General features: G+C 39.4%; 1 protein-coding gene across 1 annotated transcript in view; it reads right to left on the bottom strand.

The window, feature by feature from the left end:
* Positions 1-902: 902 nt before the first annotated feature.
* Positions 903-25,971, bottom strand: part of LOC126355150 (juvenile hormone esterase) — a 144,437-nt gene continuing 119,368 nt past the window's right edge. Inside the window, exons 9-10 of the mRNA XM_050005345.1 lie at positions 24,511-24,643; positions 903-1,402 (exon numbers count right to left, since the gene is read on the bottom strand). Of these exons, the coding sequence (XP_049861302.1) occupies positions 1,216-1,402; positions 24,511-24,643 (320 nt within the window). The 3' untranslated portion in view covers positions 903-1,215. The remainder of the gene's footprint in view (positions 1,403-24,510; positions 24,644-25,971) is intronic.

The following is a 25,971-nucleotide window of genomic DNA, read 5'->3' as shown; positions in this document are numbered from 1 at the left end:
GAACCATCCTCAAAAATTTTAAAAGAGCACAATTTAGTTCATGCCTACGGTTGACGATAAAAATGCCAGCTCACAGCGGTAATCACAAATCTTTGAAATTTCACAATTTATCACAATACAAATCAGTACTAATATAATCAATAAAAGATTACTCAGAAGAAGTGACGCAGACAGTAAAACATGTGAATGTAGAAATTTAAATCGACATATGATCTTGTACAAGCGGTCTCACACAAGGGAAAATTCCAAAGTCAGCTTTTATATATAAATAAACTTGCATATTGCAGGGACCTCTTTCACTCATTTGATTCTGAACACACTTCTACACTGGTGTGCTGAAGAAGAACACTGTGGTGTAAATTTATCTCAATCAGAATCACTAAAATGTGCAATATCAGCAAAGTATGCCTCCTGCCTGTTGCAGCTAACAATGCATTCTTAACTAGAATGGGTGTACTTCTGATTATTTTTTGTATTCAACAAGATTGTACTTATGACAGAACTCTACTGTGTTACTATGTTACACCCACGAGTTTTATACATAATAATGACAAATGAAAAATCTTGCAGTGCATTGTAAGGCACATCCAACAAAAAATCTCAACATTCATACTTCCATTTATCATATTCTGTGAACCCCACCATATGGAACAAATCTAGGTAACACAAACAAAAGCAACAGAGAAACAGTAGTTTAGTTATAATGAAACTGCTACAATATGTTTGTGCTTGAACTGGGTAAGTATATCACAGAAAGACTATTAACAAATCTGCTACTTTGAGAAAGAAAGTTAAAGTACAGGCTCCATATTTCTCAGTTATAAAAAATACATTCTGTTAACCTCAAAAACATAATGGTCAGGAAATGTAGGAATCCACTGAGAGAATAATTTTCACTTAGGATTATTTGATTTAGTTTATTTAATTTATTTTTGCTGTGAGCAAAAAATCTTTCTTTGCTTATTTAATAATAAAATACAGTTTGGTAATCATCATATAAAGGTTTCTTTTCAAAAGAAAAGTGATATGACACAGCACAGCAGAAATTAGAATTAACAAATCAGTTTCACAGCAAACATATACAAATTTATCTTGCACACACACACACACACACACACACACACACACACACACACACACACACACACGGGAATGTAGGAACTGTATCACAGTCTGTAGATTGTTACAAAAAAGTCGTTTAAGTCCTCTGGGATATTACAGTTCTTCCTTTGAATATTTACTTTCCAAACTACTTCTAAGAGGAAGTGAACTCCAAAAGTTTATTCTTTCCTTCAAAAGGCCTCTTTTCACTTCAAGTTTGTTACTTATTTCCATGTACTCCATGTCATCATCTGATGTTACTCTTGGCCAGTGCAATGGTTTGTTATTTGGAGTGGGATTTCTACAAAATGAGAAAAAATAAATAAATTGATTTTCAGGGGTACTAAAATATTTCACTCTCTACAATTATCTCTAATCTAGTTACATAAAGAAATGTGGTAGTAAAACTTTGACATAATTTTTTAACTTATGTAACTCAGTGGATGCTTTTAAATTAAAGTAACGTGTACTAAACAAACTCTCTCCAGCTTCCAATTCAAATTTTAATGGTCTCAACAGGAAATCTAAATGATTATCACAATACATGAACTGTGATATTTGAAAATTTGTGGCAGACTGTATTTGAACCTTAAACTCCTAATCATAAACAACTGATGCAATCGTTTCTTAAAACAATCAACAAATTAATTATATTTTCACATATTAGATCATTCATAATCAAACATAATCAGTATCAACATTGCACTATATTTACATTTCACTCTTCACAAATGAAAATATGTATGTGAGAACCTGCTTTTTAAGTGTGTGTGTGTGTGTGTGTGTGTGTGTGTGTGTGTGTGTGTATGTGTGTGTGTGTGTAAGTAAAATTAGGGTTTGATAACTTTATGCAACATATTGTCAAACGTTTTTGTGGCCTAATCAAAAAATGGAAAGTCCAGGATGTAGCTTTTGTGATCCAATATTTTTGTCATTTATTAACATAGAAGCAAAGAGATCTGTCACAAATAATCTATAGAAAAGGTTGTTCAGTATTGTGGTGATGGCACATATATACATGCGGACTAGTTTCTGCATAAATCTAAACCAGTACACAGCTTTACTCTATGGTTAAATGATGATGGCATCCTCTTAGGTAAAATATTTCAGAGGTAAAACAGTCCCCCATTCACATCTCCGGGCAGAGACTACTCAGGAGGATGTCGTTATCAGGAGAAAGAAAACTAGCTTTCTACTGATTTGAGTGGGAATGTCAGATCCCTTAATTGGGCAGGCAGGTTAGAAAATTTAAAAAGGGGAATGGATAGGTTAAAGTTAGATATAGTGGGAAATAGTGAAGTTCGGTGGCAGGAGGAATAAGACTTTTGGTCGGGTGAATACAGGGTTATAAATACAAAATCAAATAGGGGTAATGCAGGAGTAGGTTTAATAATGAATAAAAAAATAGGAGTGCGGGTAAGCTACTACCAGCAGCATAGTGAACGCATTATGGTGGCCAAGATAGACACAAAGCCCATGCCTACTACAGTAGTACAAGTTTATATGCCAACTAGCTCCACAGATGATGAAGAAATTGATGAAATGTATGATGAGATAAAAGAAACTATTCAGGTTGTGAAGAGAGACGAAAATTTAATAGTCATGGGTGACTGGAATTTGAGAGTAGGAAAAGGGAGAGAAGGAAATATAGTGGGTGAATATGGATTGGGGGAGAGAAATGAAAGAGGAAGCCGTCTGGTAGAATTTTGCACAGAGCATAACTTAATCATAGCTAACACTTGGTTCAAGAAGCATAAAAGAAGGTTGTATAACATGGAAGAACCCTGGAGATACTAGAAGGTATCAGATAGATTATATAATGGTAAGACAGAGATTTAGGAACCAGGTTTTAAACTGTAAGACATTTCCAGGGGCAGATGTGGACTCTGATGACAATCTATTGGTTATGAACTGTAGATTAAAACTGAATAAACTGCAAAAAGGTAGGAATTTAAGGAGATGGGACCTGGATAAACTGACTAAACCAGATGTTGTACAGAGTTTCAGGGAGAGCATAAGGGAACAATTGTCATGAATGGGGGAAAGAAATACAGTAGAAGAAGAATGGGTAGCCCTGAGGGATGAAGTAGTGAAGGCAGCAGAGGATTAAGTAGGTAAAAAGATGAGGGCTACTAGAAATCCTTGGGTAACAGAAGAAATATTGAATTTAACTGATGAAAGGAGAAAATATAAAAATGCAGTAAATGAAGCAGGCAAAAAGGAATACAAATGTCTTAAAAATGAGATCGACAGGAAGTGCAAAATGGCTAAGCAAGGATGGCTAGAGGACAAATGTAAGGCTGTAGAGGCTTACCTCACTAGGGGTAAGATAGATACTGCCTACAGGAAAATTAAACAGACCTTTGGAGAAAAGAGAACCACTTGTATGAAAATCAAGAGCTCAGATGGAAACACAGTTCTAAGCAAAGAAGGGAAAACAGAAAGGTGGAAGGAATATATAGAGGGTCTATACAAGGGCAATGTTTTTGAGGACAATGTTATGGAAATGGAAGAGGATGTAGATGAAGATGAAATGGGAGATATGATACTGCATGTAGAGTTTGACACAGCACTGAAAGACCTAAGATGAAACAAGGCCCGGGAGTAGACAACATTTCATTAGTACTGATAGCCTTGGGAGAGCCAGTCCTGACAAAACTCTACCATCTGGTGAGCAAGATGTATGAGACAAGCGAAAAACCCTCAGACTTCAAGAAGAATATAATAATTCCAATCCCAAAGAAAGCAGGTGTTGAAAGATGTGAAAATTACTGTATTATCAGTTTAATGAGTCACAGCTGCAAAATACTAATGCAAATCCTTTACAGACGAATGGAAAAACTGGTAGAAGCTGACCTCAGGGAAGATCAGTTTGAATTCTGTAGAAATATTGGAACACGTGAGGCCATACTGACTCTTCAACTTATATTAGAAGAAAGATTAAGAAAAGGCAAACCTATTTCTAGCTTTTGTACACTTAGAGAAAGCTTTTGACAATGTTGACTGGAATGCTCTCTTTCAAATTTTAAAGGTGACAGGGGTAAAATACAGGGAGCGAAAGGCTATTTACAATCTGTACAGAAACCAGATGGCAGTTATAAGAGTCATGGGGCATGAAAGGGAAGCAGCGGTTGGGAAGGGAGTGAGACAGGGTTGTAGCCTCTCCCCAGTGTTATTCAATCTGTATATTGAGCAAGCAGTAAAGGAAACAAAAGAAAAATTCAGAGTCGGTATTAAAATCCGTGGAGAAGAAATAAAAACTTTGAGGTTTGCTAATGACATTGTAATTCTGTCAGAGACAGCAAAGCACTTGGAAGAGAAGTTGAATGGAATGGACAGTGTCTTGAAAGGAGGATATAAGATGAACATGAACAAAAGCAAAACAAGGATAATGGAATGTAGTCGAATTGAAGGAAATTAGATTATGAAATGAGACACTTAAAGTAGTAAAGGAGTTGTGCTATTTGAGGAGCAAAGTAGCTGATGATGGTCAAAGTAGAGATGATATAAAATTTAGACTGGCAATGGCAAGGAAAGCTTTTCTAAAGAAGAGAAATTTGTTAACATCGAGTATAGATTTAAGTGTCAGTAAGTCGTTTCTGAAAGTATTTGTATGGAGTGTAATGTATGAAAGTGATACATGGACGATAAATAGTTTGGAGAAGAAGAGAATAGAAGCTTTTGAAATGTGGTGCTACAGAAGAATGCTGAAGATTAGATGGGTTGATCACATAACTAATGAGGAGGTATTGAATAGAATTGGAGAGAAGAGGAGTTTGTGGCACAACTTGACAAGAAGAAGGGACCGATTGGTAGGACATGTTCTGAGGCATCAAGGGATCACAAATTTAGCATTGGAGGGCAACATGGAGGGTAAAAATCGTAGAGGGAGACCAAGAGATGAATACACTATGCAGATTCAGAAGGATGTAGGTTGCAGTAAGTACTGGGAGATGAAGAAGCTTGCACAGCATATAGTAGCATGGAGAGCTGCATCAAACCAGTCTCAGGACTGAAGACCACAACAACAACAACAACAACTTGCCAGTATACCATTGTTGTCAAGGGTTATATAGGTTGTTTTAAAATTCCAGTTAAAAGCTTCTAAGGCTTGTGAGGGGAATGAGTATTTTGTATAGGAATACATGTCAGGAAACATACTGTTTCCACTCTGTGATGGCTTCAATTCAGATGTGTACTGCATCCATGTCTCTTGAGTAAAAGAGAAAAGTCTCGGAGTTGCATGTGCTGGTATGTAGTAGGGTACAAAGGACGACATTTACTCCATCAGATTTTCACCTTAATTAATTTAATGTCTGCCTTGCTGTGAGACATATTCAATGCCTGTGTGTCTGCCATACAGTAAACATGGTCTGGTACCTATTTTTGGAATACACAGATATGCTCCTTGTTTATAGCATAGCTTGCAGTAACAGAATAGCTGCTAGTTGGCTGTATCATGGACATTTTCTGCAACATAACAAGCCATCACACAAATTTTTTGCCCAACTTTAACATGGCTCTGAGAAACAGGTACCTTCACAATAAGGAGTTACAACTGTTATGTTCCTCAGAAATTTCACATGCAGAGATTTGAAGAAGATATACTACAGCATGTTGAAGAGAACCTACAACAAGTACTCAATGAATTGCATATGGAATGGCTGTTAGTCACATTATCTCTTGGGACATTCTGAAGGAGGAATAATTACATCCTTGCCACTTACTATACTTTACAGACTTAGATGCATTTTGTCCACAGTTTGATTTAAAATTCTTGCCAGTCTTAAAAATGGGGGTATATCTGATGTTGTGCTAAACCTCTCTCCATCTGGCAACATTGGATTCAACTGGCAACAATGCAATGAACAAGAGTTACAGGGATTCACAACCTTCACAAGCCATCACAAATGCAGAACACTGTCTAACCTATCTTTGGTACCAATGAACATAAACTGAAAGTGATTTGTGTTATCAGTAACAGCACAATATATAATGGAAAAAATGAAAGATATTCATACAATGCAGGCTATGGAATGAAAGTAATAGCATATGGAGAAGAACATGGATACAGAGCACCTGAGTAGCACCTCAGCCCTCCACCAACTGAATTGGTTGGCTAGTAAAGGAGAACTGAAAAAAAAGGAAGAGTAATTGTGCAAATAGAGGACTGAATGCAATACGCACAAAACTAAAAGATGATGTGTTAAAATGGATTCAAATACACCATCAAAATAGCACTGCAATTAATATAAAAATGCTTCAAATACATGCTTGAAAACTAGTACTAAAGTGGAACTTAACAGACTTAAAGGGTGGAATTGGTTTGGTGCTACTAGTTTATGAAGGATCGTGGACTTAGAATTCAAACCAAAAACAGAATATCTCAGAAATTTCCACAAAAGCCTGAAGCAAAACTATTCTCTCACAATTGCTTTATTATTCAACACTGAAAGAAAGCCTGGGTGAAACTAAGCGAAATAGCAAATATGGACAAAACTCCTCTGACATGTGATATGCCAAATAACTGAACAAAGCACTACACTGTTGTCCTTTCATGTTGTGCTGACGTTACTAAACTTAATCCAGTGATCATTTTCAAGCACAAAACATGGCTTAGCCACAGGCTAGGGAATGTTTCCAGAATGAAGACATCTGGAACCCCCCCCCCCTCCCCCCCTCCCCCCCCCCCCCCTCCCCCTGCAGGCCGTGGTTAAGCCATGACTCTACAATGTCCTTTCTTCCAGGAGTGCTAGTTCTGCAAGGTTTGCAGGAGAGCTTCTGTGAAGTTTGGAAAGAGAGAGATGAGGTACTGCCTGAATTAAAGCAGTGAAGACATGTTATGTGTCATTCTTTGGTAGCTCAGTTGCTAGAGCACTTGCCCTCAAAATGCAGAGGTCCCAAATTGGATTCTCAGTCTAGCACACAGTTTTAATGTGTGAGGAAGTTTCAGGATACTCATTGCCTATTGTTTCCCAAGTGATTGCATATTGAGAGATCTGTATGAAATAACTCATCTTCTTCACAATTGACATTTTTATTGTCTGTATCGTTTGAAACAGAGCTAAATCATAGTTCAGCTTGACTACTGGTATGGCTCTCATTTTATAATCAGCACTGTTGTACAGTTTAGCATAATAAAGTTGTCTTGAACAGCCTCAAATTGAATTTTGAGCATTTTCTAATTATTCTTTCCATACACTTAGCAACTTGGAAAATGTTGCTGACATCCTTTTTGTAGAGAGCACTGCAGATTTTGTTTTGTTTGATTTAGTTCCTTGAATTTCCATGAATGGAAATAAAGGGAGGTTGACAAAAATAATGGAAACATCAAAAAGCCAACACATTACCCTGCTTAACATAGTGTAGAAAACCAATGGCATTCAAAACAGCTTCCAGTTATCTTGGAATGGATACATACAGCGATGGTTTTAAAGGGAATCTTAACCATTCTTCATGAAAAATAGTGGCAAGTTCAGTTAACAACGGTGGAGGTGGATAACTATCACACACCTTTCCCTTCAAAGTAGGCCACAAATGTGCGATAAGATTGAGATTTGATGACTGCAGTGGCCAGCGAAGATATGACAGTTCATTCTCATGCCCAAAAAAAAAAAAAAAAAAAAAAAAAAAAAAAAAAAAAAAAAAAAAAAAAAATCTGGGATGATGCAATCTGTATGAACAAGGGGCTCTGTCATCTTGGAACATAACATCACCATTGGAGAAGAAACATTGTACCATGGGGTGAAACTGATCAGCTGGAATGGTCACATAATCCTTGACAGTATTATGATCATGCAGATTACACATGGGGCTCATGCAGTACTATGATATGGCTGCCCAAATCAACACTGAACTCCTGGCATGTTGCACTCTTTGATATAAACCTGACCAGAAGTTGAGAACAGTGTGCAACAAAACTCATTTGACCAAATTACTTTCTTCTGTTGCTGCAGAGTCCAGATTTTATGGCTTTGGCGCCATGTTTTCATGTTATGTGCATTTGCGTCACTGATAGGTTGTTTTGGAATTCCAGTTATCACTGCAGTTTCCTGGTTAAGGAACTCTCTTCATGTTTTGGTACTGACAGTGGTCAAGAGTGCGACATTCAGTTCTGCAGTGACTTTTGCACTCACAGTCCTCTTATTTTTCATCACAATCCTATTATGATCACTCAACACATACTTTTGACCACATTGCTATTTAGCAGGTGAGTTTTCCTGCTTTGCTGTAGGCAGTATAAATCTTCAATATGATGCCTCTTGAAACACAAACAGAAGTGCCTACCATAGAAGTACCAACAATTTTCAGAAGTTTGAATGGACTGAGCTCTGAAATATGGCACTTACAACTACACAGAGCAAGTGCTCATTACCACTGTCACTTGCAACATATTGAGGACATTGCACAGATGCCACTGGTGGACAAATACACTCCAAGGAAGAAAAAGAAAAGTTGCACTAAAAAGAAATTATCCACAGTGGATGGAAATTGGTAGATGTAATTTGGCATCTACAGAGAAATAAATGCTTGCAGTTTCCAAAAAAGCTGGATCATTTATTCAACAGAAAGAGCTTCACAAATTGAGTTAGTCAATATCACATTGGTCCACACCTAGCACGAAGTTATTAGGTTTGGCACTGATTGATAGAACTGCTTGATAATCTGAGAGGTATCGTGCCAAATTCTGTCCAATTGGTTGCATTAGATCAACAAGCTGTTTGGAGGGCCCTGCCTGGCCATAATGCTCCAAACATTCCCAATTTCTGGCCAAGCTAGGTTTGGCAGGCCTGAAGGTAAGCAGTAGAAACTCTCTCCATGTTTAGCTTGGCACTATCTTGATGAAAAGCAAGCCCAGGATGGCTTTCCATAAAAAGCAACAAAATTGGGCACAGAATATCATTGCAATACTGCTGTGCTGTAAGGATGGAGCAGATGGCAACCAAAGGCGTCTTGTTATGAAAAGAAATAGCACCGCAGATGCCTGGTGGGAACTGGAATACCACCTCAACATTCTCCGAGATACCAAGGGAGCACACACTGAGGTCTAATAACGTAAGTGGTATTTAGTAAAACTAACCCATGTAATGGCATCAAATGTAACTTATTATGTCAAATGGTTATTCTGTTATAAATATCTATAATCAGGGCAAGACTTTGTGCTCACCCTTTATAAAATTTGACTTGCTTTCTCCATCTAAAACAGTTCATAGGAAAAGCTGTTGGTCTTAGTGCTAAAGGACTATTGCTCACTTCATTAGAAATGCAGAACTCCTTACATTTTTGTCAACTTATGTCTTTACTTAATCTTGAGATCTCAAAATCTGTCACTCCAGGTGGCCAACAGCTTTTAGGTGGGTACATGTGTGGCATGCATAGGTCCCTGAGTGGTTGCAGCTTTTATTCTTTTCTGGGCTGCTTTCCCTTCTCCTTCCTTCTCTTTCACTGCCTTCTTCCTTTCCCTTTGCTCCTTTCGTTCCTTCTCTTGGTGTTCTTCTTTATGACCGCCTGCCTATCCTCATGACTTTGCTTTGTCTTATGGTTCTGGTTGGTTGCTTTTCCTCCTCCTTTTTGGCTTTTCTTTTTTGGCTCCTTTCAGGTGTTTGACCTCCATCGCTAAATTTGAAATCTGTAGTGGGAGCCAGATGGGGGAAGAACTCCCTTCCTAGCGTCTTTGGCTTGGATTCCTTCCCCCCCCCCCCCTCCCCCGCAAAGCCCTTTCACCTCCTTGCTAGGTCATCAGCTTGGTAGCCAGTCCATGTGGTGGGTCCGTTATGTACCCATCTGACTGAGCCCCCCAATATCACAGGGATCACATTGCTGGTACCTGCACTGTGAATGGGTTGTGCAAGCCTAGGAGTGGTTGCCCATCTTTTTGGGCATCAGAACTCCTGGCAACAACCATCCTTCCAGGTGGCCATAGCTTGGTAGCACCCACAAGGTGAGCCCCTGTTCTGAGTGGGTGGTACCAGGGTGGACGTTTGGTACATGAAATGTGTTAAACTCCCTGGCTGCTCTACTGCGGCCATGTCTCTTCCTTAACGTAGTTCTGTCTCAGTTCCTGTTTCGGCCTTTACAGCCTCTCCCTCCTTGGATACACCCTGCGAGGAGGGCCAGATGTGATGGCTTGGGGTGAGTCTGTACCGGGACCAAATCCCTTTTCTTTGTGGAACGTACTGAGGACAATTTCAGTGAAGTTGAGTCATAAAGCAAGATGAGCTCTATCTCTCTCCTTATAGACAACTTCTTCCAGTCAGCCAGCTTCCCTCTGTGCCTGCAACCATTTAGGAGACAACCTCATGGCTATTGCTCCTCACAAGTCACTCAGTATGACACAGGATGTAATTTTTCATAGGAACCTTCCCCTTGAGTTTGATGATGAGCTTACAGGTAATTTGGAACAACACTGCATTCATTTCATCTGGCATGTCCAATAAGGCCCCAAGGGCCATCATGTAGATACTGGCGCTTTCATCATGGTATTGGAGGGGAATACCATGCCCGAGATGATCAAGGTATTGGTGTACAGATACAATGTGAAACAATGCATACCTCCCATACATTGCTTCCATTGCCTCAAGATTGGCCACATCTCCTCATTATGTGATGCCACTCCCATCTGCAGTGACTCTGGCTGCCCTCTTCATGTGGGGAACCTTTGCACCCTACCATATAACTGTGTAAACTGTTCTGGTTTCCATTCTCCCCACTCACTGGAGTGTTCAGTGTACATGAAGGAAAAAAGAATTCAGAAAATAAAAACACTTGACTGCCTCAGCTGCTTTGAAGCCCAGGAGAAATTTGACAGACTTGACAATATAAATCTCTTCTCTACCTATGCCTCAGTTATGCCTTTGCCTTCTCCCTCCTCCCCCTTCCCCCATTCTGCCCCCTTCCATTTCCTCATCCTCAGTTGCTTCAGTCCCTTACCCTCCAAGAGCCGCTGCTCCTCCTCCACCACTAGGGAAAATGTCCTCTTCTCTGTCTCCTGCTAGGGATGGGGCTCCATCTCAGAACACTCCTCCCCAGCATTCACAAGACAGGTAGCTTGCACCCTGAGGCTGGAGGAGAGACCTGCGTTCCGAGGGCCCCAAAGCCACTCACTCTCTGCTTGATCCTGGAATCACTGCCACCTATTTCCATACTGATAAAGTCTCCTCCCTCCCTCTGAGGGAGAAAAGAAGCACAGAAAGTCAAAGAATAAGGCTTCTCTGGCTTCACAGAATGCTTGACCCCTCCACTTCATCCTGAAATAGACCCAGTTTTTATGGCTCCTCATTGGTGAAGACCACCGACTAAGTGACTTGATCTCTCCTCAGCTTCTTTTTGTCTCACCTGGACTCTCGCCACAAGATAATGTAGTGGAATTGCAGCAGATATTATCGCCACTTCCCAGAAACACAACACCTTGTTTCCTTTTACTCTTCATTCTGTCTTGCTCTTCAAGAAACTCACTTTTGTGATGGTGATCTCTAAAGTTTCATGTTGTTGAGTGATCTCTTGGAACCGTGCCAACCCTGGGATAGCATCTGGAGGGGTCTGCACTGTGGTTTGCACCAATATCATTAGTGACTGGATCTCCCTTCATACCAACCTGGAAGCAATAGTAGACAGAGTGCAGACAACTGTGGCAATCACCATTTGCAAAGTCTACCTCCCTTACGTTGAACTGTCTACCTTAATACAGTAACTCCCAGCCCAGATCTTGTCCTTAGGAACTTAAATGCACACCACACACCACCCCCTGTGGGGAAGTGCCACTTCTTTGGTTAGGGGTCTTCTACTTGACCAACTTACTACAGACTTTGAATTGTGTCTCCTCAATGACAGTTCCCCTACCCACTTCAGTGCCACCATGGAAAATTTACTGCACTCGATCTCACAATATCTTCCACTGCTCTTGTGGCTTGTCTACATTGGTCATCCCTTGATTATCTTTGTGACAGTGACCACTTTCCTGTGATTCTGTCATTCCCCTGCCACCGCCATGCAGACAGGCCCCTTATGTTGGGCATTCGCAGACTACATTGATGAGATCATGCAGGGTATTTCTGCCATTATTCTTCATGAATCTACAGGTCCTCCTCATCGTCAACAAGTATCATGTTGGACCAAGCACATAGCAGCCACTGTCCAGGACCACAGACAGGTGCAGCAACAATTTAAACGATACGCTTGACAGGCAACCTCCTTGCCTTTAAGTGTCTCCATGCTAAGGTGCATTACCTTAGTAAGCAGAGTAAAAAGGAATGCTGGGAGCACTATATTTCATCCATGGGGATGTACGGCTCTTCATCACAGGTTTGGTCCTAGCTCTGTAGCCTTCTGGGCCACCTGTGACAGTCAAATGTCCATGGGCTTACCCTCCAAGGTGCACTGTCTACTGATCCAACAGGACACCTCACAACACACTATGCAGTAGCGGCATCCTCTTCCTGCCCTGCCACCTTTCTCTGGCAGAAACACAGAGTTAATAGACCCCTTCTTTTGTTTCAACCCTCCCCAAGGTGAACCCTATAATGAACCCTTCACTAAATGGAAATTCTTGCAGGCTGTTACCTCTTCACATGACATGGCCCCAGGCCTAGATTCTATCCACAATCAGATGATCAAACACTTCAACATTACACAGAGACAGTATTTACTCAGGGTCTTCAACCACAATTGGATCATGGGTGCCTTCCCCTCACAGTGGCGAGACAGTGGTGCTTTCCCAGTGGTGCCTTCCTCTCACAGTGGCGAGACAGTAAAGTTATGACCGTTCTTAAGCCTGGGAAGAAACCAGCATCTCTCGACAGCTACTGCCCAGTTAGCCTGAGAAACTTACTTTGTAAACTGCTTTACAGGATGGTTACTTCTGGTAGTGTTGGGTACTCGACTCTTGGAACCTTTTGTCACTGTATCAGTGTGGCTTCTGGGAAGGACGATCTCCAACTGACCATTTGCTCAGACTCGAAACTGCAATCCAACTGGCTTTTACTAGCTGTTGGCACCTTGTAACAGTCTTGGCGCCATCACATTTTATTTACCCTCCGTGACTGGGGCTTTTGTGGCCCCCTTCCAATTTGTATTCATGTTTTTTTTTTTTGCCCAGCAGCTCTTCTGGGTTCCAGTTGGTACTTCGCTCAGCACCCCTCAGATTCAGGAGAATGGTATTCCACAGGGTTCTGTATTAAGTGTCTCACTCGTCCTCATAGCCATCAATGGGCTTGTAACCTCTGTTGGCCCTCAAGTTACCTGGTGTTGTATGTCAACGATTTTTGCATCTGGAGCAGCTCCCACTTGTTAGCATCTGCTGAGTGCCAGCTCCAAGGGGCCATCTGACAGGTCTCTGCATGGACCGTCTCCCATAGCTTCCAATTTTCTCCTTCCTAAATGTGAGTTATGCATTTTTGCCATCAATTAATAGTACACTTTGATCCAGAACTTTATATAGGTGATGAGCTCCAAGATGTTAGAGCACAGTCCTGTTTCTTGTGCCTTTTTTTAATGAAAAGCTGATTTGGCTGCCCCATATTCACCACCTGAGGATTACATGCATGAGGAAGCTTAATGCTCTCTGCCTCCCCACCCACACATCTTGGGGTGCAAACCATGCTACTCTTCTCCATCTTTACAGTGCTCTGGTCTTGTCCAGACTAGATTATGGAAGTCAGATTTATGGCTGAGTGGCTCCTTTTGCTCTGAAAATACTTGACCCTATCCATCACTGTGGGGTGCATCTGGGTATTGGTGCCTTTTGCACTAGTCACTTTGACAATATCCTCACAGAAGTGGGGATTCTCCCTCTATATATACAATGAAGACAACTTGTGGTTTCTTATGCAATCACCATTCACAGATTACCTCTCCATTCCATGTGCCCTGTACTCTTCGCAAGCAAGGGACTGCTCCCTCCTGATAACTGCCCATGGGTGGGATTGCAGGTTGGAATGTGTTCCCTCTGCTGGGATCCCCATTCCCATTCGCTGACATGTGCCCTGTGCATTTCCTCTCACACCCCACCCTTGGATGGTGCCTAGACCACAGATTAGGACCAACCTGTTCCAGAGTTCTAAGGTCTCTGTTGCCCCTATGGTCTTTTGGCGTCTTGTACATTCCATCCTTGCAGATTTCCAGGATGCTACTATCTTCTACACTGATGGTTCTAAGACAATAGATAAAGCAGGATATGCTTTCATGTCTCCTACTGTCATAGATCACCATTTATTGCCTGAATCATGTAGTGCGTTCACAGCAGAGCTGCTAACCATTACCAGGGCCCTCCATTTTGTTACTCAGGCCTCGCTCCAGTGTTTTACTATGTACTGACTCACTGAGCAGTCTGCTACTCTCATCGTCCTTTGGTCTCTGCTGTCCATGACCTTCTCTCCTTCCTTGGCTGTGCTGCCTGCTCAGTTGTCTTTCTCTGAGTCCCAAGTCATGTGGGTATCCCAGGGAATGAAAGGGCTGACTGTTTGGCTAGATAAGCTGATAGTCATGCTCCATTCCCTTTTGTAACTCCAGCTGTGGGTATGTACATCTATGTCAAATCTCTCTTTGCCCGAAAGTGAAATGACATCTGGTGTGTTACTGCTCTCAATAATAAACTCTGCACAATCAAGAAGACTGCTGCACTTTGGTGCTCTTCCTTCCATTGCTCTCGGAAGGAGCCCATTGCTGTGCTTTGGTGCTCTTCCTTCTGCTCCTCTCAGAAGGAGTCCACTGCTTTATGCTGTCTATGCATTGGTCATACTAGGCTCACCCATTGTGTCCTCCTGTGTAATGAACCACTGCCACAATATGGTTCTGGAACCAGACTGACGATGTCCCACATATTGGTAGAATGTCCCCTTCATGCTAAGTATAGTTGTCCTTAATTTTAATATTAGCAGGCAATTCATGGGTGGTTGAACTGGTCCTCAGTTTCCTCTATAAAAGTGATAATTTTCAGATATAAGGTTTTGCTTTACTCCTGGAGCAGAGGGAGGGTGGTTGTGGTTGGGGCCTCTCTTCACGTTTTCTCAGTCTGGAACCCCATGACCACTCCCCTATGGAGAGATCACTCTTTTTTTTTACAGTTTTTAGACTTTGTCTAGCCTTTTATGCCTTTCACTGTGTGTGTTTAGCTTCATTGTTTTACAGTTTGACTCCCCTGGGTGGGTCCATCCACTTTTAGCTGATCCTCTTTCCTCCATAAGTAACTTTGGAATTGCTGGACTGATGATTTCACAGTTTGGCCCCATAAAACCACTCAATTAATCAGTCTGAAAATTTGTCAGGGAAAAATGTTAAAATGTTTCTGTAAATCAGGGAAATATCAGGCAAACTTGTGGCAACCCTGATACCACCCACATTTAAACTCAGTTCTCAGCCACAGTATTTAATTCTTTTCTGAGAATAAATTGTACAAAATATAAACACAGTTTTCAATCAAAATATGGTCATAAGGATAACAGGCAAAAGCATGAGGGGCAGTCAAATGGAAACCAAACACCCACCACAACAAGACCATGGAATGGTTCCAATCAAAAATAATCACCACACATTTTAAGACTTTGTCCCACTGGGAGACAAGGTGTTCAGTTACTGATTCATGGGATGTGATCAGTCACTGGCAGACCCACAACTGCACCCACTCTTGCACTACCTTTTCTGACTGAATGTGATATCCTTGCATGTCTTTCTGCAGGTCACCAAGATACAAAAATTTCACAATGGAAGATCGAGGCTACACGGAGGATGTAGCAGTTTTTCCCAGCAAAATTGGCAGTATGGGTCAGGCATTATGCTGATTCTGTCTCACAGCAATCCAACAGCCTGAGAGCATACAGAAAAGTAGACAGTAGAAACATCCAACATGTCCCCTGCCAAAGAAATCCAAAGCTGTTCACATACATTTCAGTACTGTCATGATCACCTTCATCTTTTACTGCAGGGGGCATTGAGTTCTTTGAGCATGGACCTACAATCAGTGCACAGTACAATGAAGACATTTTGCAGAAATGTCACTGCTCCATAAAGTCAGAATGCCCATGGAATGCTGTCAGATGGAATCATTATGTAGCATGATTACAACTGCCTCCATAATGCCAGTCAGACAAAGGCTGTACATCAGCGATTTGGTTTGGAGACACTGAAACATTCTCCAAACAGCCTGGATCTTTCACTGTTGGATTTTCACATGTTTGGTGATATGAAGAAATGCATGTATGAATGTCAGTTACAGTCAGACAAGGAAGTTCTAGAGTGGGTGCAGTTGCAGATTCATTAGTGGCTGATGACCTTCTGTGTAAAAGGAATCCCAGATGGGATAAGTGTCTTAACATGTGGGTGATCACTTTTGAATGGAACCATTCCATGGTTTTGTTGTGGCTTGTCACTGGTTTTCATTTGACTGTCACTTGGCTCATTGTGAAGATCTGTTCAAAAGATTGTGAATTTCATCTACATTGTGTGAGTACATTTACCTGTTAGTTATTCACATAAAATAGACCATTGATAATTACTTCACAAACTGCATTGCTCATGAACACATATCAAGATTTAGAATGAACTTACAATTATGAGGAAAGAATAAACATAAGACTCAAAACAGTATTTTCTACTAAGGAAAAAAATTGCCCAACATATGATCTCAAGAAATTACTAAAATAAATTTATTTAGAATGGTGGTTAAATGTAACTGTTACACAAAATACCTTATACAATGAAGGATTACTTAGATAACACAAAGCAATGGTGTGGTTCAAAATGCAGCACAAGTAAATATTATTAATAACAACAATAATAAAAACACATCTCTGTTATTTGACGATGCTTTTGCACTACAGTACCTTTTTCTTTTAAGCTTCTGGAAAGTCTCATTCCAAAGCCCTATGGTCGATAACACTAACATTCTATTCTCTTCTTCAGCTAGACACCTCACTTGTTATAGAGGGATACTGACTTAATATCTCAGAAAGCAAACTAAAAATTACAGTACACAAAATGCAAACCTAGCACCATCACCATGAACCTGACATCAAGTAATGTAGTGCACAGGGTTACATTATGAAATAATGTGTATACTGTGAATGGTATTGTGAAATGAATGAATAGGGTAACACTAGCTTCTTACATTAGTGAATAACTTCTTTTCAAAACAGTATTGTACACTAGGGATAAACTGAATGAGGTTATGCTGTTTTGTACAGACTGGCCTCATATTTGGGAGGAAGGATGCTCCGCTCTTCATCTGAGCATCCTGATTTAGGTTTCCTGTGATTTCCCTAAATTATTTCAGGCAAATATAGGAATGATTTCTACTACAATTTCACAGCCTACTACCTCTCCCATCCTTGTCAGACTAGACATTGAGTGTGTAAATGCCACATATATGAATTACTTTTTAATATTTATGCTGTAATACCATGGTATGTCCAAATCATATGTAAAAGTCAATCCAAGACCTCCAGGGCCAGATGTTACTGCTCTAACCACTAGACCACCATGGCAACACTGAGTGTGTTATTGGTAAGATAAATACCTGTTGTTACATCTGAAGAGCCCTGAAGCTGTACACCAGAGTGGAATCTGTCAAGAGTGCTTGTCACGCTCATAAGCAATCATGTCTAAGTTATGGACTAATATTCTGGGGAAACTGGGTAGTTTTACTCAGTAGATTTAAAATAGAAAGAAGGCCGTTAGAATATTCCATTGAATTAAAATAAAGGAATCATGCAAATTTTCCTTCACAGCTCTGCCATTTCTACTGTACATACCATTAGAATATTCCATGAAATTAAAATAAGGGAATCATGCAAATTTTCCTTCACAGTTCTACTTTTACTACCGTACATATATACAAGATAGCCCATTTTATTCTTAAGATAACTGAAGGACAGAATGACAAAGTTTCAGATGAATTGCGAAGTCCCTAATCATAACACTAGACTCAATGAATACTTTCATCCTCCCCACAAAAGTACCAGAATGTGTCAGAAGGATACATTTAATAGACAATAGAAACTTCTTAACAAACTTCATCTGAAAAAAGCTATTCAGGTCTCCTTTCAACAAGCCTTATAGCAATATTTAGAGATTACTGCCTTTAATCAGTGGCTGAAAATGTGGGTGTACAATTTAAAATGAACATTGGCACACTTTATGATTTTCATTTGTGTGCGATCTACATTTATATCATATGTTCATCTGTATGTGTGTGTATGTTTTCTAGTCATGATGAAGGTTATAATCCAAAAGCAGAACATTGCACACATTCTTTTTCATTGTTGCTATCTGCAAATTAATGCTTTCTCTATGTGGCGAGTACCAATCTGTTCTTTCCATATTGTTGTTATATGTTAAATACTGTAGTTTACATTATGTGTACACATATTATAAAAATAAATATATGTTATGTCTGTACTGTGGGACACATCCAACAGAACAGACACTGCTTTGTGATATAATGGCCATTTATCTATGTGAAATTTATCAGCACAATTGGGCATTGAAATAAATTCAATGGTGACACTTGAATACTTGTGCTAGATAGGACTTGATCCCAGTTTTATCGCTTTAAGTGAACAGTCAGCTTAACCACCATGGATATCCACAAGCACTTCCCATTAAACCCACACTTGCAATTTGTCACCCACTAGTAGTGCTCACTGTCCATTAACCCCTTTTCTTTCAGATTTTTAGTGAGTCAACCTTATGTTTCCCAGTATTTTTGTAGACTTATAGAAAGCTTCTGACAATGTTGACTGGACTCTCTCTTTGAGATTCAGAAGATAGCAGAGGTAAAATTTGGGATCAAAAAGCTATTTATAACTTATACAGCAACCAGACAGCAGTCATAAGAGTTGAGAGACATGAAAGGAAGCAGAGATTGAGAAGGGAGTGAGACAGGGTTGTAACATGTTGCCAATGTTATTCAATCTGTACACTGACCAAACAGTAAAGGAAACTAAAGAAAAATTTGGAGTAGGAATTAAAATCCATGGAGAAGAAATAAAAACTTGCAGATGACATTGTAATTCTGTCAGAGACAGCAAAGGACTTGGAAGAGCAGCTGAATGGAGTGGACAGTGTCTTGAAAGGAAGATAAAGGATGAACCTCAACAAAAGCTAAATAAGGTAGCAGAATGTAGTCAAATTAAATCACATCATGCTTAGTAAATTAAACTAGGGAACAAGACACTTATAGTAGCAGATGAGGTTTGTTTTTGGGCAGCAAAATACCTGATGAGAACAGAAATAGAGAGAAAATAAAATATATACTGGCTATGGCAAGAAAAGCGTTTCTTAAGAAGAGAAATTTGTTAATATCAAATATAGACTTAAGTGTTAGGAAATATTTTCTGAATGTATTTAGCTGGAGTGTAGCTGTGTATAGAAGGGATACATGGATGATAAAAAGTTTAGACAAGAAGAGAATAGAATCTTTTGATGTATGGGCTACAGAAGAATGGTGAAGATTATACTGGAATATCATGAATTAATGAGGAGGTATTAAATATATCTAAGGAAACAAGAAATTTGTGGCACAACTTGACCAAAAGAAGGGATCAGTTGATAAGACACATTCTGAGACACCAAGGGATCATTAATTTGGTACTGGAGGGAAGTGTGGGGGGTAAAGACTGTAGAGAGAGACCAAGAGATGAATACAGTAAGCTGATTCAGAAGTATGTAGGATGTAGTATTATTAAGAGATGAAGAGGCTTGCACAGGATAACATGGAGAGCTGTATCAGACCAGTCTTCAAACTAAATAGCACAACAACAACAACAACAACAACAACATATGGTGGCATAGATGGGTCATGGTAATTTCAGTGTACATGCACACTATGTCTTAACTCCTGCTAGGCTCACCCAAATGGTGCAGGTTAAGTGGGTTAATGGATAGTAGATGCTGCTAGCAAGTGACAAGTTAAGAATTTGGTTCAGATGGGAAGTACGTCTAGACAGCAAAGGCAGTTAAGGCGACCGCTTGCTTAAAGAGGGACATCCAGGTTTGAGCCCTGGTCCACCACAAGTCTTCACTTGTCACATTTGGATTCATTTCAGTGTCCAGTTTTGGCTGATCTTTTCATTTCTGTTAAAAGATCTGTTATTATAAAAAAAGTATGTATGTACATTCCACATCTCATACCAAACCGCTGGACCAATTCCAGTCAAATTTGGTGCACATATCTCTTACTGTCTGGAAAGAATTGTTGTGTGGTTAAGAACATCTTACCTGTCAAAGGGGTGGAGGTGGGAGTGAAAAAGAGATTTAGCCCTCAATGTGCAAATACTCAGTCTTCACTCACCAGGTATTTAGGAATGAGAGCACTCAATGACTTGCAACAAATTTTACACATAATTCACCAAACCTTTACAAAACTTTTTGTATATTATATTATATGATATATGATGTACGTCCAAAGGAATAGATACTACACATTCCTATAACAATTCTTGTTCACAATGCCCAAAAAATTTTGAATGACAACTCACATACTACATTTTTGCTGTTCATGCGATAAAAGTACTGCATTAGGCATGACATTTTAATTCATTACTTCTTTACTAAGAACTCTATTCACGACACACTTTGCAGACAGTATTCAAATATGCTGCTGAATACATCAGCAAAATTATACCACTATATGATGCATATTTCATGAGGAGTGTCACCATAACACTGGGAGGCATGAAAAACTGGTGCATCATGCATGGTGTTTAAATTTATTACTTCTCTCCTACTATTTCTATTTGCAACATGTTTTGCAGACAATATCCAAATTTGTACCTACAAAATTATCTCATAGTACAACAAATAACTGATAGATTTGTCATAAACATTGAGCTGCATGAAAACAAAGCTGCTGAGCAAAATTCTCTAGATTTGCAAGTGAAACATCAGTAAAAATGTGTGTCAAATATGTAACATGTATACATGGATGAAGCTGCAGGTAAAAAGCTATTCCTAAACTCCTGGATCAATTTTAAGCAAACTTGACACACATATTACCATACCAAAAAAATACTGTGGGGTAAGAGCCATGATCCTCCTATCAGGTTGGAGGTGAGGGTGATACTATAATGATGAACAGAGATGGGAGTGGAGGAGGAGGAGGAGATAGAGCAGAGAGACAGGGAGGGGAACTGACAAGGGAAGTGAAGATGAGGAGATGGATAACAAGATGGGGGAAGAGGAGATGGACAGAGAGGAAAAGGGGGGGGGATGTAGATTGACCAGACATCCTGATTTTGCTGGACCAGTCCCAGTTTTCACATAAACATCCTGGCGTCCTGAGAAAAATCTTTCATAACATGTAATTGTCTCACTTTTAATTGAGAAACAAAATGCATGCAATAATATTTCTCATTCAATTAAATTTTTGTGAAAAACAGGTTTTCTTAAAGCAGAACATTATAGAAATGTATATTTTCACAATACACGTGTAGGCCTATTGCATTTGGTCTAACTCATCTTATGCCTAAAGGAAGAGGACAGAGGACGAGGTATGTTGAAAAGAAAATCCAGTATTACCTACTCCTACCTCTAACTAGCTGACCTTCCACTTTATGGCCCTAGAGACAAGTAAAACCAAAATCCAAGGAAATATAAATCACACAAAAGTTATTTTGTGAAGACTGTAAGCAACGCAGTGTATGTTAACAGTGCTTACTGGGTATTGTTCATGATGTATGCATGCTTGCCCTAACGGTCTGCTTTCAAGCAAAATCTTAAGTGTTAGTAAGAAATATATAATTTGTATCTGCTTACTGATTAGTAATATTGCATGATTTTAGGACTGACAAATTGTACCCAAATACCGAGTAAATGACAAACCATTGCAGAAAATATATCCTGGCTATTACAATCAAAAAGAACGAATCAGACTTCTTTACTTCTGAATAAAATAATTTTATTTATGTGCAATGTACCTACATTTTCCTTTCCAATTCATAAAAGATACATACATTCTTGCTATGGGTTTCTCAGCTGCAGCATCACCAGAGTTTTATTATTGATATTTGATTGCTTTTGCGAAGTGACTGTTGTTGTAAAGGATGAATAAGGTTGAAGTTTTCTGTATAACATGCAATGGCTATTGAGAAGAAAGACTGGGCAGTGCTGGTAAATTGGTTTTATCAGAATGGCACTAGTAACAACACTGCATTGTGAGAATATCACTCAAAGAAACAGTTGTAAAGAGCCCCCATACCAAAAAAATGGCTAAATAATATGATCAAGAAATTTTAAGAAACATGTAAATTACGTGGTGCAGTAGGGAGAGGGCAATTACTGATGAACTTTCCATAGCTATAGTCAACCACACAGCAGCATATGCTTCAAATTCTGCAATCAGCGTTCAAGCTCCTCTCCCCTGGTGAACAGTTCAAAAGATTCTGCTGTGCATTTTACACTGGTATCTCTACAAGATCCAAATGTGCACCAAATGAAGCCCCAAGAGAGACTAAAATTCTAATTTTGCCCTTCATTTTTTGGCACACATGGAAATGAATGACATGTGGCCAAGGAATATTGTTTGGAAGGACTAGGCAGATTTCACTCTGCATTGTGCCATGAATGCACAGAACTGTCATGTATGGTGTTCTATGCAGTCATATGCTGTGCAGGAACATCCACTGCCCTCAGCTAATGTGAGTCCTTTATCCTCAGTCATCCGCAGCTCATGGTCTCGCAGTCGTGTTTTTTCGCTTCCTGAGCACAGGGTTCTGTGTTTGATTCCTGTTGGGGTCAGGGATTTTCACCTGCTTTGAGATGATTGGGTGTTTGTGTTGTCCTCATCATTTCATCATCATTCATGAATGTGGCAAGTTTGGACTGAGCAAAGTTTGGGAATTTGTACAGGTGCTGATAATTGCACAGTTGAACCCCCCACAAATCTAACATCATCATCATCATCATCATCATCATCATATCCTCAGTCTATTTTTCTTTGAGGAGAGGGCCTGTTGGGTATACAGTGACATCTACACATTATAAGGGCCTCCTTGTTCAACATATGTTTCCAGCTTTGCAAGAACGTAACTGTGTCCACACCACTATTTTCATGCAAAATAAGTGACACCACATGTCACTTGCCAGGTGAAAGATTTGTTTTAAAAAACCTTCAGTGAAAACTTTATCATCTCTAGGCAATTTCAAGGTGTGGCCTTCCAGGTCCCCCAATTTAAATCCATGTGAATTCTGGTTGTGGCCATATCTCAAAGATCATGTTTGTCAGGGATGTACTTGGACTCTTCTTGATCTGAAGGGTAGCATATAATGACATACCACCCTCATTACAATTGATATGCTACAACAATTGTTGACCATTCCTTGTTACAAGTGCAGCTTGTTGCTGAGTTGGGAGACCACACTGAACACATGTTGTAACTAGTGACCATATCCTAATGTGCCAGAATCACTATATGTTTGATGGGTCCTCTCCTTTTCCCATACACACACCACATTCTAACTTCTTACAGCACTATATTTTCACCTGGTGGCAGAGAGCAGAACAATTATTTTTTCATCATATTCCAGAGCACACCAATTAGTGAACATATTTATGACATTTCAGCATCTTGCAATGTATAGAGCCTGCACTGCAGCACTCACAACAGCATCAGTTTAATTACAGCCACATAGCACTGTTCTATTTGTCCATAAAAAGTAATATGCGTAATTTGTCAATTATTTGTACACAAGGTACTATCACAGATCATAGATCTAATGAATGAACCCCTACTGTGAACTGTACAATAAAATTATTTTATAAGTTACAGGACATACTAATTTGCTGTAGATTGCCATTTAAAATTTGTATAATCTGATTTGTAAACTGAAAAATGACATGTTGTATGTACAGACTCTTCTGAAACAAAAATGGAGATTGAGAAGATTTGTTATTTTGGGGCAGATCTGTTATTCTTCTTTTGCACATAATTGATACCCAAGCACCAAAGGATAAACAGTTGTATTAGCAATTGGTGCAATAGTAGTAATTTTATTCATCTGTATATCACTTTTACAAAGATAGTGAACATAATTGTGTAGGTGAATGCAGAGAAATATAATGTGTGGCATATTAATGCATATATAGTTAATTGTTTGAATGTGTGGGTGTCTTTGCTATTCCCTGCCTTTATCTATTGTAGATTTTTTTTCTTTTTATTTCTTTTTCCTCTCTGAATTGTTAACCTGCAAATCTCTTTCTCATTTATCTCACATCTATAACAAATAAAGACTCATTTGTCAAACTTCTTGTTATACTGATCAAGTACAATATCAGTGCATGAAGGATATACCAATAAATTATATGAACTATCACACTCTAAATATTCTAATATATGAGATCCAGAAATAGACTGGGATATTAAATATTCATGCTAGTTTTAAATCTCTGATGAATAGCATTTGGGAGATGAACATACTTACCCAGCTGAAGCAAAATTTGCCCATAGTTCAGTCAATGTATGAATTAACTGTGTGTCCTCTTCAGACCTTTTACCACTAGGAAACAATTTTTCCATTGGAAACAGATACAGTAGTTCATCAGCATGACAAACACCTAAATTTTTTGTTGATGAAAATAAATGTGTTACTATTTAAGACAAAAATATGACTTAATATTTTATATAACATCACTAATTCATATGCTGTTTCAAAATAGGAAAGTGGTTACTATTCAAATGTTTAGTCCATAATGATACACAAATCAGTGTGCTGATGATGTGCACTTGAACAGAATAATGATGCTAAAAAAGAGATCTGTTATGGTTGTACTTAGTCTGGGGTACAGGATGACCTGTCATGATGCTCTTATCCAAAATAAATATCTCATAGTATGCTGGTACTCGCACTATAGATAATGTGGTGAAGGTATCAGATGATCAAAAAGGCAAAAAGATAAGGTTGTCAGCACAAGATGTTACACTCCACATTAGTGTACAGAAGAGCAACCTCATCTGAACATTCAGCCATTACTGCATTTTAGGGGGCAGCTGGGATAATTGAGATCATTGCATACTGTCTTAACCCAGACATTTTGCAATAATTTGCACTGGTGTCAGGTTCACTTCTTTGATGAATGCAAAATATGCATGATGCTATATGTCAAAGTCTCTCAGACCATCAGGATAGGAAGTGGGTCACTCTTATGACATGCCAATATTTTCTGTTGGGGCTGGACATCTCTCATCACTGTTTAAGGGCAGTATAGTGTCAGAATAGGATCCTCGAAAGCATTATTCAACCCTACAGTCAACATTTCTGAGATGGGTTCACCTTTCAATATGATAATGGTTCAAATGGCTCTGAGCACTATGGGACTCAACTTCTGAGGTCATCAGTCCCCTAGAACTTAGAACTACTTAAACCTAACTAACCTAAGGACATCACACACATCCATGCCCAAGGCAGGATTTAAACCTGCAACCGTAGCGGTCACACGGTTCCAGACTGAAGCGCCTAGAACCGCACAGCCACACCAGCCGGCAATATGATAATGTATGAGCATACCACTTTATCATATAAATACCTACTTCCTGCAGGCAGAAATTAAGTGAGTGGTGTATTGTTATCATCAATAAATTATTATTAATTTTTTTGTTTCATTGATTTGAAGCAGCCTGCTATGAATTCCCCTCCTGCACAAATCTCTTCATCTCAGTGTAGCATTTGCACCCTATATACTCAATTATTTGCTGTGTGTGTTCCAGTCTCTGTCTTCTCCCCATCATTGTTACCCTCTACAGCTCCCTCTACAACCATGGAGGTTATTTCCTGACTTATGTCCTATCAAACCATCCCTTCTTCTTGTCAGTGTTTTCCAGATGTCCTTTCTTCACCAATTTTGCATAGAATCTCCTCATTTTGTATAATATTATTCCACCTAAT

Source organism: Schistocerca gregaria, chromosome 3 (assembly GCF_023897955.1).
Source record: "Schistocerca gregaria isolate iqSchGreg1 chromosome 3, iqSchGreg1.2, whole genome shotgun sequence".
NCBI classification, from domain to species: domain Eukaryota; kingdom Metazoa; phylum Arthropoda; class Insecta; order Orthoptera; family Acrididae; genus Schistocerca; species Schistocerca gregaria.
This window is presented reverse-complemented; position numbering and strand designations above follow the sequence as displayed.